Consider the following 16,105-nt stretch of genomic DNA (forward strand, 5'->3'; position numbering starts at 1 on the left):
GATGTCCCAGGGTCACTCCAGGTCTGCCACGCCTGTGCCTCACCCTGTGTAAATCATGAGGTGAAATTATCTATCAGTGTTACTTTGTCCCTCGTCAAGAACATATTGGTGTATCAGGGGAATCAACACCGAGCACCTCAGCTGATCTGGTGTAATTAACGTGTTATCTGTCACAAGCAAACATGTCTTTCCAAGAGCGTAAGCTTAGCTTCAGCTGCACATGTAACAGGAAACCCTAACGAGGAAACAGGTTAACCTTTAGGCGCGAGAGCCGCTCAGACACACGCCTCCTCGCAGCGGGGCGAGCCGGCAGCCCCAGCGCGGACACTGACCGCCCAGCAGCCGTACCACCACGGACCCCGGGCTGGCAGAGACCGGCGTGGCCTCTCCTCCCCGTGATGTCACGCTACGGATGGGGCGAGCTCTGCCTGCCCCCTCCCCTCCTTTCCTCCCTCCCTCCCCGCCTCCCGCAGGAGCCGACACGCCGCGGCGCCGCCCTGCCCTCGCAGCCGCTCTGCCTCCCGCCCGCGGCGGGGTGAGCGCTCCGCCGGGCTGCAGAGCTCGTTGTGCAGAGAGGGCTGCGGGAAAAGACATGGAAGCTCTCACGCTTCGCCGAGCCCGGGAAACGGCTCTCTGAAACCCACGTCGTGCCCGGTTACTTCCACTTGGACGACATGAGCTGCAGCTCAGAATAAGGCGGAAAGTTCTTCACCGAACCGAGGGAGGAAAGATGGAAGTAAGCAAGGCTGGCGCTTACCTGGTCTGCCGCAAACAACGTGCTGCATGATTACAACGGCGGTGGGAAGAGAGGAGCGAGCTCCTGGAGATGAACCCCACCACGCACAGTGCTTCTCTGAAGCTCTGAGGAGGAGCAGAAGCACATCTGCAACAGTGCTGGAAGTTTTTAAACGCTGCCCTGAAAACACCGGAGAAAGCTGCGCATCACAGCAATTGAGGCTTGTATTTCTGATATACCATTATAATGGTAAGCTCTAACTGCTCCACTGAGGACTCCTTTAAATACACTTTATACGGCTGTGTCTTTAGCATGGTATTTGTTCTCGGCCTCATAGCCAACTGCGTTGCTATCTACATTTTCACTTTTACATTGAAAGTGCGGAATGAGACCACGACGTACATGCTGAATTTGGCAATATCGGATCTGCTGTTCGTGTTTACCTTGCCCTTCAGGATTTATTACTTCGTGGTAAGGAACTGGCCCTTCGGAGACGTCCTGTGCAAGATCTCCGTCACGCTGTTCTACACCAACATGTACGGGAGCATTCTGTTCCTGACCTGCATCAGCGTGGATCGCTTCCTAGCGATAGTGCACCCTTTTCGCTCTAAGACTCTTCGCACCAAAAGGAACGCCAGGATTGTGTGTGTGGCGGTGTGGATCACGGTGCTGGCAGGAAGCACGCCGGCCAGCTTCTTCCAATCCACAAACCGCCAAAACAACACAGAACAAAGAACGTGCTTTGAAAACTTCCCTGAGTCCACCTGGAAGACCTACCTGTCCAGGATCGTTATCTTCATTGAAATCGTGGGGTTTTTCATTCCCCTCATCTTGAACGTCACCTGTTCTACCATGGTCTTACGGACTCTGAACAAACCGCTTACATTAAGTCGGAATAAATTAAGCAAGAAAAAGGTACTCAAAATGATTTTTGTCCACTTGGTGATATTCTGCTTCTGTTTTGTGCCTTATAACATTACCTTGATACTTTACTCTCTGATGAGAACACAGACGTGGATTAATTGCTCGGTGGTGACTGCGGTCAGGACTATGTACCCTGTCACCCTATGCATCGCCGTTTCAAACTGCTGTTTTGATCCTATAGTGTATTATTTCACCTCAGATACAATCCAAAACTCGATCAAAAACAACAGGTTCACCAGAACACGCGATAACAAGTTCTCTGAAATGCCACTGTCAGAAAACTTTCTGCAACACAGCTTTCAGACCATAAAAATGAAAATATTTGACAGTGACTCTCCAAGATAAACTGTATTAGGAGACTGTTGGGACTAAACTGGAATTAGAAGCCTGCACGTTTCTTCAGCTGTGAAAATATATTCTGGTCTGTAAACGTTACTTCTTCACATTAGAAAATGTTTATGGTAAGACTGTAAAAGTGTTAACAGTACACAGAGAAAGTATTTTATGAATTTCTATCAGATGTCTGTTTTGACTCGTTTTTATGTTTAAAAAAAAACAAAAAAACAACAACCTTTTGGTTTCAGCCTCGGTTACGAAAGTCCAAAGACTGGTTTGTCAAGTCAGAGAAATGGAAAATATTGTTTTTTCCAAAAATTAAAACTGCTTTTTTAAAATAATCGCATCAATTCCCAAGTTACTGAAGACAGGGGGGCGAAACTGATTGGCTTACACTACAGACTCCAGTTACTGATCATATTGGTCGTTTAAGTTCAGCTGGCATGCCTGCTTCTGAATCTCCTCTTTCCCTCTCCCTCCCTTGCTCCTAACCCCTTTTTCTCCCTGCAGCTTCCTCCCTCATTATGCTTGTGAGGAGCTTCAATCGCCGTGCTACAAGATTTTAATTTCTCCCATACCAGCCCTTCACTTTCCTTAAGCAGTAAATTATGGACCCACCACTGTTCCCATAAAAACAGTAGGTATCTTCCCCTCCACTAACATCCCTTTTCTCCACAGCTACAAACCACTCTTTTTCCCTCATTATCCAAATTAACATGCCCACTTTAACCCCAATAACAGTTATTCTCAACAGATCCAGTTTCATACTACTGTTTCTGTTTCAAAACTAGAAAGAAAGACTGTTCCGTTTCTTCCACTTATCTGATAGAAATATTCTTCCTCCACAAGCCTTGTCCTCATAAAGAAGTTAAATCTTCAGGTAGTTTAGGGCTTCTGGAAACATGTCAGAAAAACTGGTTTTTCTTCTCGTCTCTGTCTCAGATGTCTGTGCAATTATAACTACAGGAACCTCTGATGACTGAAGCGAGTGCTTTAAGTACAATACAACCTTATTAAACTCTTCTGTGAAAAGTTCTTCAAGTTTTAAGCAAAATAACATCCTCCAAGTAAGGTAATTCAATCTCTTAGGGGTTTGTTACTAGAAAAAAATATGACCTTTGGTAACTAAAAGTATATGCATCAGCCAAAATATTTCTTTCAAGAAATTAGTTTCTCAAAGCAAATCAAGCACAGTACTGTTCAGAATGAACTTTTCTCAATCTCTGTCTGAGAAAACTTTGATTTTTACCATTTTAGCATTTAAAATCTCAAATGCTATTCTCCTGCAAACGTTGCAGAGCATAAAAATAAATTACTTGAGGCTGTGCACCAGCAATATTAATCGAGACGCTTTGAAAAGTCAAAGCCAATGTAAAGAGAGAAGTCTATTTATAATGTTACAAACAGCAGTGTGTACACAGGAGTGTTTTAAAATGTCCTGCTACACACATTTCCTAGCTATTAAAACATTGTGTACATTTTCCTCAAAATTAATTTAACATCCCTGTAACATTCAATAAATACTTAAAAGGTAGAAGTAAGTGTTGGGTTTTCCTCCCCAAGGACAATGGAGTGAAAAAGCAAATTAAATTACATTGTTGATTTAGGGCAGTCAGTTGCAACACAGCTACAGTACTACTAAATGCACAGACACAATACTCTAATTGAGGCACTTTTCAGGGCAGTATCCGAAACTCAGTGCCTCAGTGCAGGCCAAAATGCATACTGGGCTATCACAGTACATTATAGATACACTTTGTCTGGAGTGCTTTTGCATGATTATCCTAAGTAAGTTGTACACTGAATTTCTAATTCAGCAGTATTGATAACTTGTAGTATGAGTACCTCAAGTTTTCCAGTTGTAGTCATTCTCCACGTCTGGTGAAAGGAAAATTCAAGTACTGTGAGCTAAATTACAGAGATAAGCGTATAAATCTAGACTAACAGTTGGAGATGGGCAATGCTCTTTGTTGGGAAATCTTAATCTCCTGATTTATCTTCTGGAAAAAAAATGAGAGAGAATGAGAATTCTCTCTCATGAGAAAAAACACTGCGAGTAGAAAATTTCTATGTTTCTTAGATAAGAAGTCACTGAGAAGCCCAAAGTTCAGAAATCAGATACACATCCCTAATGTCTTGAAGAGCCTGTTTAGTATTAGGAATGATTGGAAAAACAAACAAACAAACAAACTTGGCTACTGGCATTTGTAGTCAGTCACGTTCTTCATGTAGAAGAGGAACATCTCAAATTTAGAGTATCTGTTACTTGAGAAATTCCTGATCTGACCAATGCAGAAGACAGGGAGCAAACCTGTATTCCCCTCAGAAAAGCTGATATAAGACCATGCTCCCAGCTGGTCAGGATTGAATGCAGCTCTCCTCCTTTTCCAGTTTTGTAGGAAGATTATCCTAGAGAGCAGTGCATAGAGCAACATTCCATGGGTACTTTCCTGAACAGCTGCACCCCTTCGGTCTAATCCTGCCTTTGATATCAACTCTGCTGGTAGGAGCTCGTGCCAAAATTTAAATCTAGATGAGGAGTTAATCTCCTAAGTCATGCCAAGGCATCCCAATCAAAAATGGCTTACACTGACAGAGCTCCCGAGTATCTGATATCACACTGCATGCAGCACTTCCTAAAAGTGCTGTATTTTTACCGGAATGGTTTCACAGCAGGGTTTCAGAGTCCATTTTTAGGACCACATCATGCAGATCTGTTCTTTGTATTTTAGTTTCTCCATATACAGAGTGCAGATAGCGCCCACTTCCCACGAAAATAAAAGCAATTAAAGTTCAGTCAACTCTTTTTTCGATCTAAGACAAAAGAGGCAGCAGTTGCTAACTAGACAATAAACCATCTGTTTACAAGGGGAAAAAATATCAAAAATAACATTTAGCATATTTGTTACTTCAGCAACAAAATATTTTCCATTTAAAGCTTGTTATATTATTTTGGATTTCAACTTTAGCCAACTTTAACATCCGCAGCATTCTGCAGCAAAAGGTTTGTGTTAAGTATGTGTGGTGAGAAACCATTTTGCAGCAGGTTTGTGTTGGGTGTTGTGGGTAACAAAGCAAAACAAAACCACCACCTTCTGATTTAAATTCATTGCTTTCAGTACTACCTCCTCATTTCTTCTGGAAAAGGCAAGGAGCATTTGACTGCCAGACAGCCTTTCTGTATCACACCTGATTATTATATACTCCTGTATCACGTATAGCAAACAGCAACTGATTTTTCAGTTGCAACTGCAAACAGCATTCTAACCAGAGATGAGATTTTAGGAATTACATTAAGAACTCTGGTAAAGTTACAGTGAATCCAGAGGTATTTTCAGAAATCCCACCTGACCATGGTAAATCCTGGCATTATTTATTCTTCCAAGTTCATTTTTCAGTTTTGTCAATGACGAGCAGTGCCTTCATACTTTTCCAACAGCAAATATATCATAAGATTCTGAAACCTGGGCAGACTTGTAAGTCCTGACAATTTCCTTTAAGCATCACTGACAAAATGCAGAATACATTTCAAAGCTAATGCAAAATTTAAATTTAAAAAAATACATATATTCAAATCAAATGCCTGGCCTGTACTTTTTATCTGGTTATCAGTGCTGAAAACATTAAGTATAAAAACAATTGACAATCACTGAATGAGTGTGCTTTCAGAACACAACAGAGCTCATTAAAGATGGATGTAAACCTAGAAAGCCATGCCGACAGTGTAACACTTCTGCAAGAAGTTGTATGGAGAAGTTTGCTCTTGTCTTCCAATTCTGCTTTGGCACTGAAGTGCTCTGCAGCCTTTTGCATTTATCATCTCCCTCCATCTCCTGCTTCCTTCCACAACTGCTTACAAAATAAGCTCAGTCTTTCCTTCAAGAAAACTGAACTTATCACAAAACATATAAATAGATAGCATCTGTTTTTCTATAAAACTTATCATTTTGTTGGACAACTAAAGTTCAGGGCTGAGACTTAAAACCCTTTTCTCTATGAAGCGAGCAGTCTTCCTGCTCCAGTTAGAACAAAACTAGAAGAATTATTAAGAATTCTTTGTTTAAATATGAAAAAGCGAAGCACGAGGAATAACAAAGGAAAGCCTTCAGCAAAAAGTTCCCAGCTTTATATTAAGAGGCAGTTCTTCACAAGAATAACTTCCCACACACGCAGCTCTAAGATGTGCCCTACCCTCATCTTTTTCAAACAGCCAGTTGATGCCTTGAAGAAAAAAACATCTGAAAGACACCATTAACAGGAGGCACCAGGAATTAATGCCATTATCTTGGGAATAATATCAAGTCTGCTTCACATGAAAACAACTACAGCTAGACCCACTCTTGCTTTTCAGATGTGTTTTGCTAAAAATGCTTCTTTATGAAAGGATACATATCATTATTTGAAGCCTTCCTCCTGTAAGCTATGCCACATTAGAGCTACTGATTCTCTGTCCTGGCAGGATATTTATAAAAGCAACTATTGATGTAATAAGAAACTGTGGAAAAAAAAAAACCCAACCAAAAAGCCCTCCTGCTTGCTAAGGAGTGGGCTAATTCACCATTCACCACAGCACCAAGAACTACACTTGACTGAAATTACAATCATTTATAATAAAGAACTTTGGTGTTATTATCAAGTAATGAAGAAAGTACTTGTAGCACTGCAGGTGTCTCTTAATAGAGGAATTAGGTGCAAAACACAATAAATTGAGAGTAATGTATAGATAAATCTGCATTTTCAGCCTAAGTAAAATTATCTGTAAGAAAACCAAATTCAGCAGCTTTTTACTGGCTTGTTTACACAAGTTTCTTTCACAAGTCAAAAGTGCTATCTACCACATGCTCATAGCCTGTTTCACAAGCTTCTGTGTGTTAAGTGCATTAAAAAAATACCCTATCAACCGAGAAAACAAACAAACAAACGAAGTTTGTTCTGTCTAGATAAAATCTGCAAGTTCCTTTGGGCTACTCAAAGCTGGTTCGCAAGGAAGAACTAGCAGAGACAGATCACAGAATCATAGAATGGCCTGGGTTGGAAGGGACCTCAAGGATCATGAATCTCCAACCCCCTGCCACATGCAGGGCCACCAACCTCCACATTTAATACCAGACCAGGCTGCCCAGGGCCCCATCCAACCTGGCCTTGAACACCTCCAGGGACGGGGCATCCACAACCTCTCTGGGCAGCCTGTGCCAGCACCTCACCACTCTCATAGTAAAGAAATGTACCATGGAAACAGCATGCCAAACTGGGTGGGCAGGGTGACAGCAGGTCGGGGACTTCCCTGAGCCAAGTTCAGACAAGTTATGGTTTTAACTGAGCCTGAAGTCTCTGTATAGGGATTGAACCATAGAGGTCCAGATGTTATCTCTAAAGCACAACTGAACCACAGGCCTCTGGCAGCTTGTTCTCTCAGCCAGTGTGACCAGCAAACTCCATCTGATCAAAAAGCTTCAACAAAACACAGGCAAATCACCTTCCTGGAAGACTGGGACTGTGAATACTATGCATGCTCAACAGGTGTAAGCAGAGTGGGATCCTCATCACAGATAAAGACTTTGTATTATTGGAAAATTACTGCAAGGTGCACACAATGATACAGATGCATAACAAATACCAGATATTTACACAGCATAAAAGAGGTAAGCACCTGTTTGGCCTACAAAAAAACAACAAACAGAACACACCATTCATATGTGTATGCAATAACTCAGAGAAAATATAAGTGGAAAGAAAAAACCTCTTTCTAATGACGTGTGGTATGGTGGTAATTTGAGTTTGGCAAGAGAGTATCAGCCCTTTGAGAGCTTGAAAACTGAGCATTAAGCTGGAGAAAAACACATTCGCATGTGTTATTTGGTACCTACTTTGCTTACTAATGAAAACAAAAACTATCTTCCATGGAAAAGTGAACTATGGAATGTTCACTTTACTCAGAAATAAGGACAGAAAGAACAATGTAAGCTTCTGATAACTAAAGAGGACTGTGACTCACATAAAAACATGCAAGCCAAGAAAATCTGTATTCTACCAAATGACAAAACACTTACAAAATTACAAAGATTGAGAGCATAAGCCTACCCAAGTTGGGAGCAGCAGGGATGCAGCTGCAGAATTTAATCCGTGTATTGTTTACTTTTGCATTCTATGTGACAGTACCATTAAGTTTCCCCCAGTTCCACAAGAGTTTGCAAAATTAAACAACTGTAAGCATTGCTTTGAATTTTATATTTTTCCTTGTGGGCAACCTTTGAAAATCTCAACAAAGTCACAGAATTTCAGGGGTTGGAAGGGACCTCAAGAGATCGAGTCCAACCCCCCTTGCTAAAGCAGGTACCCTAGAATAGGTCACACAGGTAGGCATCCAGATGGACGTGCAAGTCACTGCAGTGCAGACATTGCAGTGCTGCAGAATGAATTCGTACTACCTGAAGTTCATACTGCCTAGAAAAAGAGTAGAACTGAAAACTGGGAGTCCTACAGGCATGGTATGGTCACCAAAACACTAAACAGTACAGAAACTGAAAAGCAATGATTCCCAGAAAGTTATTTCACTTTTTCTGGTTAAAACATTACTAGTGATTGGGACAACCTTAAGGGGGAAAAAAAAAAACACAAAAACAAAACCACTGAAAAGCACGGTATGATGCTAACCAAGTCTTACTTCTGTGGCTAAAACTGCATAGGGATCAGAACAGTCAGAGCAGGGCATCTGCACATTGCAATCAACCTAGCTGCAAGCTGCACAGGGCACAAAACCCAGCTTGCTATTGCAGCTGCAGTTGAGTCACACTGTCACCTAGCCCCTGCTTCTGCAACCATAAAGTTACAGTCTGCAGGTCGTTTACTTGCACATGGTTTTCATAAAGGGAAACCACAGGCATCAATGCAAAATGCAGCCCCAGTAGCCACCTCTACCCTTTAAAGCAGTAGATGAAGCAGAGAAAAACTGAAATCTATGTTCAAGAACAAGCATTCAAACTTCAGAGAATGAGAACATTGCATAGCTGCTATGTCTTAGGTAATCCCTTTGGCCATGTTTGTACTTGAATCTAAATTGCATCTTAAGGGTTGGGCTGCCTTGGTTTTACTGCAACAGATAAATCCAAAATATGGTTCTAGCATAACCAACACCTCACGACCCTAGTGAGCACTTCATACCCTTTTTAAGTGCCTGCCAAGGATTGAGCATATTACCAAAATGGACAAATACAGGAAATGCAAGACCTCAGCTTTAGGTGTTCTGGTTTCTATTCCAGTAGCCTAGAGGATTTAGCTGGATGGGAACACCCAAGCATGAATAACAGCTTGAGTCATCCTCACGATACATAGGAGTGGCAAAACAGATTTTCAAAGTGATGGTGCAGACACTGGAGTGAAGATTACCATTCAGCAGTCTTCCTGGTTTTTCAGTCCGCTTTCAACTGTTAAGGCAGGTTTCAAGCCTCTAAAAGCACAGTATTGTTTCTATAAAAGACAACTCTTTAGATAGCTAGGAAGGTGAGAAAAATCATTTTTATATACGCATAGGTATATTACACAGTTGATTTTATATATTTGCTTAAGCTAAAAAAAGCACATAATAATATGGTATATACACACAGAAAAAGCAGCCATCTCACTTCTAAGAATGTACCCAGTATCATAAAGGCAGGAATTAAAAAGCTAGAGTTTTGTTTGAACCCTGCAATCCAGCTTTTCTAGCCCCATTTGTCACAACTGAAGTGTCAGAGCTGATTTTTAACCTTAAAAATAAAAATAAGTACGTGCAGCACAACCACTATGATTCCTTAGTACTATCATGCTAACCAGCAGTGATGTCTGATGTGATATGTGTGATCACACACACTTCTGGAACACACGCATAATGCAACAAGTATATTTAGTTTGTACAGACAGGAAACCTCAAATCAACTCTCAGTTCCTTCTTTAAGGTTAAAGTTGCAGTCTCCTAACATAACTCCTAGGAGCATGACAAGCATGTGGGATGGCGTCACTTGGTGGCACTTAGCACAGTTTTTGATCTTTAAGAAAAACCCTCAAAGATTCAAAGTTAGAAATCACTGTCTGTATCAGCATCCACAGTGAGACGGGGTATTTTGGGTACCAAAAATCCATAAGCTCACAGCAGATCGTTCCTGTGGACATTACCAATCTGATGCCTGCTATTCATTAGGTGCCTTACCTTTACACACCAGTACAGCTCCCTAAGTAAATCACCTCCTGCCAGTGAGGAGCTGTCATTCTGGATAAGCCAAGCATTTTTGTGCCTACAGCACCAACCAGATATTCCCACATCTAAAGTCTTTGAAAGGTAAAATGTAGTAGACACAAGAAAGAGTATGTCTGACATAGATTGGATTTGCTGAAAAAAAGGCCAAGTGCTGTGCAGGAACACGTACAGTTCTTGGAACCTGAAGGAGATACAATGTGAGAATGTGTGACTCAGAGCCGGCGCTGAGGTCACTTGTGTGGTTGAATCCACGACTACCTTTGTAGTCACTCACATAACGAGCCAGGGCCTGTGCAAAGGCCTTGAGGGCAAGCAGCAAAGCACAGCTTTCACCCACACAGTTGAAGCTTCCTCACCCATTAATCCATACCGGCAGTAAAAAATAGTCTGTGATCTGCATCATCATGCCCTGCACCTTGCCTGGGCATTGTCCAGAAGAGTGCTGACAAAGCCAGAAGGAGCCAGGGAACAAGTCACCAGAAGAATACTGCAGATGGCTGCCAGGCAGTGCTCAAAACTGAACCACAGCCTCTTTCAGGCTGTTCGTATAGATGCAGCCTCAAACTCCCTCCCTCACCATTTGGCCTTGCTTGGCTGCCCATCAGAAAGGTTTTAAGGTCGGTCCACTAATTCAACAGCACGTTATTCATCCAGTAACCTCTCATCCAAATTGTTGACGGTATTGGCCACTCCTATTTCTCCTTCCAATTTTAATAGGAATGACTTAAGATACATACGTCAAAGAGAGGACTTCTTAACTGCATGTAGACATCTACCGTCAGAGGTAGAGGTATAAGACTTCAGGCAAACCTAACACAAAAGACTGCTGAGAAGGTTCCATGCCCTCCGGATAATTAGCTAACCTCCATTTTTAGATGTTCAGTTCCTCCTTACAAGGAGCACAGAAATCTAACTGGAAACTGTATGCTGCATCTAAGAAACCAAGTGCTGGAGTATGGGGAGCACCACAATAACCCTGTCCTTGTGGAATCAAAGACTAGGGGCTGCACAGTTAAGCTTATCCTCTACTAAATACTAATGGGTACTTAACCTGTATCTCCTTGCAGCTTCATCTTAACCTGGATTTGTCTAACAGTGTTTAAATAAATCTTAGACATGCTTGTTTAATGTTTGTCTCTGTACTGCATGATCAAAGTAGCTCTGCTGTTATTCCAGCTCAGGGAGTGTGTCATATTTATGACACAAATATATTCTCTGGGAATATGCTGTTTTCTTCAGGAAGGTAATTCTTCCACAATGAGCTGCATAATTTAAAGCCAACAGTAGTCTTTGCTGTGGGATGAGGCAGCTGAATACAAACATTAACTACATATTTAGTTGACAAATAGATATTGCAAACACTGAATTATGTTAAATCTGTGATACGTGACAGAACAGCACTGCAAATGTCGTTGCAAATGCTGGCCTATAGAAACTACAGAGTAGGTGCAGATGGAGGAGAAGCATTATGGAGCACAGTGTAGCTGCCAAGCCTTGAGCTAGCACTGCACTGTGCTCCAGCCCTGGTTCAAGCCCAGATGGGATTGGCAGCACACCACCAAGTTCACTATCCTACTTCAGATTATATTTTAACTCTTAAGATGAATAACCTGGTAGAGAAACCTTTAAAGAGGTCTATGGTGTCACCACTTGTAGTGCAGTGCACTGCTTCAGTTCATCTGTCTCACACACAAAAAAGAAAGCCTAGCACTCAAAATGAGACTGAGAATTAACTCCATTTAGCCCAGCTCACAAGGCTTCCCCATTCCTTTCTGGGCTGCTGTGGGGCTGCAGGGGGCAACACAGTAGTCTCCCTCATCTGCCAACCACAGAAGCTACCAGGTAACCTTTTAAAAGCACAGTCTTCCAAGGAATGCCCTTTGGACTCCTCATGCTTATGTAGATGCACCGAAGTATGGCTTCAAGTATGCCAAACATGATATAAAACATGTATGCTGTCCTCTTCACCTGCTGTAACTGTGGAAAGGCATTTACGAAAGCACAGTCCTCAAGCAGAGGTACCAACAGCATGAAAGCAGCAAAATGCTTTGCCTGGCCCTCCCTGTTCATGGCTGAGAGGCCAGGAAACACAACCAGATGGATTTGTAGGAACGGATCACAAAGACTCTACAGGTGTTGACTTTCTGTTATAATTCAGCAAAAAAAACCAGCTAAGTCATAGAATCACAGAATCATAGAATGGCCTGGGTTGAAAAGGACCACACTGATCATCCAGTTTCAACCCCCTGCTATGTGCAGGGTCACCAACCACCAGACCACGCTGCCCAGAGCCACATCCAGCCTGGCCTTGAATGCCTCCAGGGATGGGGCATCCACAACCTCCTTGGGCAACCTGTTCACCACCCTCTGTGAGAAAAACTTCCTCCTAATATCTAACCTAAACCTCTCCTGTCTCAGTTTGAAACCATTCCCCCTTGTCCTATGGCTATCCACCCTCATAAACAGCCATTCCCCCTCCTGTTTATATGCTCCCTTCAAATACTGGAAGGCCACAATGAGGTCTGCCCGGAGCCTTCTCTTCTCATGCTGTCCCAAGAAACAAATGCATTTTAGATGGGCCAGATGTTTTGCTCTTAACATGGACTGTGGAGGTTGATAGATTTTGTGTCTGATTTACTGGCACTGAAAGCCTGTTCTTTCCTGGTTCTTCTGAATTCACTGCAGCAAGCAGCAACGCTCATGTCAAACACACAGTGGAGCAGCTAACAGGGCTTTCTCTAAGGGAAACTCAAAGATCCAGGAATGCATTCATATGGCCTTAATCAGAGATATTCAAACAATTCCTTTTATAAACTGGCTACAAGGAGAGATTAGTTTGACAGAAAAGGCTGAATGTGAGCTCCCAGGCTGGCTCCATCTCATGCGAAACAGACAAACCATTCCGAGGTTTAAAATGTACTTATATCAATAAGATAAAAATGAATCAAGGGGTACAGACACCTTTATTTTTGAATCTAAAGTAATTTTAGTTCCTTTAAATAAAGTTACCAAATGTAAGCAGTGCCCTAAATATGTTAATGAGATGAGGCACAAATGCTCTACAGTTAAATATACAGATATTTTGGTATACTTTATGAATAAAAAAATATGTAGCAAATTGGTCTGCATATAATCTGCATCTGTAAGCATCACAACCTCATTTGTGAATAACTTTTAATGGGATAAAAGCGGCTTCTAACTTTAGGGTTCAATTAAGATTTAAAGAAAATGAAATACTTTCCCTATCATTAGTGTCAACATTTGCCCCTTTTCAAAATTAAATATTACTGAGAAGACTTTTCCATATTTTTGCACTATTTGGGGGTGGCTTTTTTTGGTAGTTGTTTTTATTATTTCTTTTTTCCTAAAAAGAAAGGAAATGTTTGATCTCTTTTCTGATGGACAGACAACTAAATCAACTAGCAGTGCAAAAAGCAATAAACATATTAATGAAGACTAGCAAAGAAGCAAAATATTATCTTCAAATACAATCTTTCACATTCATTGCATATAGCTTCCAAAGTCAGATAAAGGTTAGATGAACTCTTAAGAGCTTTTCTTCAGAGAAATTATGCAAAGCATTTTTCCTCATGAAAACTCTCCAACAAGTAAAGCTCCAATAAATTCTGCTATTCTCTCTTCAATTTCCCCGTCCCTTCAGATCTCACATTATAGTCTGGCTTCCAAAAGCAGTCAGCTTTTGGAAAGCAGAAAAACTGGATAAACACAGACAATACACTTGACTTCCCAAGAGCAGACAAACGTCCTAATGAACAATTCTGCCTGTAAGGGAAGGTAAGAACTAGACCAAAATACAGGGGGCTTTTTTGTTTGTTTGTTTTGTGTAAGTTCCACATGCTTACTTCAGAGTATAACACCTTCTCAAGAAAATATATTCTCTAGGAATATTAGAAAACATTAATCCTTAAGATTCCTTCATGTTTACATTATCAGGAAATTTGATTAAAATTAAGCCTAAGCAATCACTTGTAAGATATGCATTATAACTAAGCATAAGTTACCTAGCCACTCTCCTACTTTATAGTATCTGGAGGTAAGAGACATTTACGAAGTATGTCTCAACTTACATACTCTTTCTTGAGGAAATTACTAATTAAAATTATACTTTTTTCATCTTGCACAACAGTATACGGAGATATCATCCAGGGAACACACCAGAGGAATACAATAAATCACCACTCATTCACTAGCTGAATCTTTTGAGGAAATCCAAAACCTTTAGCAGACTTCTGCCATTAAAAAATGTCCTCCTTTTGATTAGGTGCAGACCCTCGTGCCCTGCTGCTGTCACACAGAGCAGAGCTCAGCGCTGCCCTCCGCTCCCTGTGAGGAGCTGCAGCCGCCATCGGGCCTCCCCTCAGCTCCTCTGCTCTGGGCTCAGCACACCGAGGGACCTCAGCAGCCCCTCAAACCTCTCTCCCTCCAGACCCTTCCTCATCTTTATAGCCCTCCTTTGGATTCTAACAGTTCTATGCCGTTCTTACATGATGGGGTCCAAACTGCACCTGAGTAGTCTAAACCTGAATGTTAATTAACCAGCTAGCCTTAGCAACATAGCAACTGGCAGTTACGTAGGTTATTTGCTGTAATAGTCAATATGTGAGGCAACGATGGATATTCCATACTAGAAAAAACCCTGAAGTTTGTTTGTAGCCTTATGATGTACACTGCAATTACCCAAAACACAGCAAGATATTAGCACTACCAGCATTTCACTACTCCTCTCCTGAACTACCATTACATCGGTCAGAGACTAAAGGAATGGTTTGGATTGGAAGGGACCTTAAAGATCATCTAGTCCAACCCTTCCTGTCATGGAACATCTTTCATCTTCAGGTTGCTTATGCACGTGTAGACTGGTTAATACTTGCAACCTTTCCCTTATGGGCAGCTGTAACACCTAACAGGATTCAGATACATCAACTTTTTTTTTTGTACTCTTTGTATGTAGCACTAGCATACTTGAAGTATTCTTTAAGTTACATTCACAATTTCAGTTCACTGTAAACTACAAGACACCTGCAAGAATTAAGATATTTATTCATATGCTTTACATAACAGATGAGGAAGACAGGGATGGACAGCAATGCTGAAGGAAACCTTCTATAAGGAGGCCACAGAAGCCAACACAGAGTCACAGGGTACCTGTACAGTCGTGTTGCAGCAAGCACATAACTGCTTGTCAGAGCCAGCTACCCTCCATTTTTGAGAGCCCTGCTGTGCCCTCTAGTGATGAGCCTGCCAGTAACAAAGAGGAGAGCACAGACTGCACACTTCTTTTTACCCCCTCCTCTATCGTCAACAAATTCTTAGCTCTGTTTTAAGTAGTGGCCAAGCGTTATATGAGAATGTAACAAAGTAAGTGCTTTTGCAATTTTATAGATACCTACTAGCAGCCACTGAAATAAGCTGTATAAGCCACTCCAAGACAGCACTAAACACCTCAGGCAACTCAAGACAATAGATTAAATACTGAAAACACTGTGTTCTGGATTCTCCAGTTTGAAAGACCAAATCTGAATCAGATTATCTGCATGCTGTGCTTGGATTACTGAGTAGAAATTGGTAGATAAAAGCCTTGCTGCTTATGATAAAGCTGACATCAAACCAGCCTATATAAGGTGTCAGAAGCCAATTTCTGCTTGTGGAGAGTAAAACTTCAGTATTTGTATCTCTGCTTTTATCCTCCAAGCACTAAAATTCTCAAGTAAGTATTCTTTAAACGTTTTGAGCAAAATTTCTCATTTACCCTGCTTCTGTAAGCTCTGGTGCAAGGTTCTCAATCTTCAAGAGCTTTCAGACAGTCTTTCAAAAAAAAAACAACTGTGCATTCAGCAGTGGAGAAGCACATGCAA

The 16,105-nt window shown here is 41.5% G+C and overlaps 2 protein-coding genes across 2 annotated transcripts in view; one reads left to right on the forward strand and one right to left on the reverse strand.

The window, feature by feature from the left end:
* The window catches only part of RB1 (RB transcriptional corepressor 1), an 80,090-nt gene that overhangs the window by 31,017 nt on the left and 32,968 nt on the right, over positions 1-16,105 (reverse strand). The gene's annotated exons all lie outside the window — the stretch shown is intronic.
* On the forward strand, positions 501-2,334 carry LPAR6 (lysophosphatidic acid receptor 6). The gene has a single exon (XM_042867345.1). It carries the CDS (start codon positions 983-985, stop codon positions 2,003-2,005), a length of 1,023 nt encoding a protein of 340 aa, XP_042723279.1. The 5' UTR covers positions 501-982; the 3' UTR covers positions 2,006-2,334.

This window comes from Lagopus leucura, unplaced genomic scaffold (assembly GCF_019238085.1).
Source record: "Lagopus leucura isolate 7727_CA_CO unplaced genomic scaffold, USGS_WTPT01 Super-Scaffold_100001, whole genome shotgun sequence".
Taxonomy (NCBI): Eukaryota; Metazoa; Chordata; class Aves; order Galliformes; family Phasianidae; genus Lagopus; species Lagopus leucura.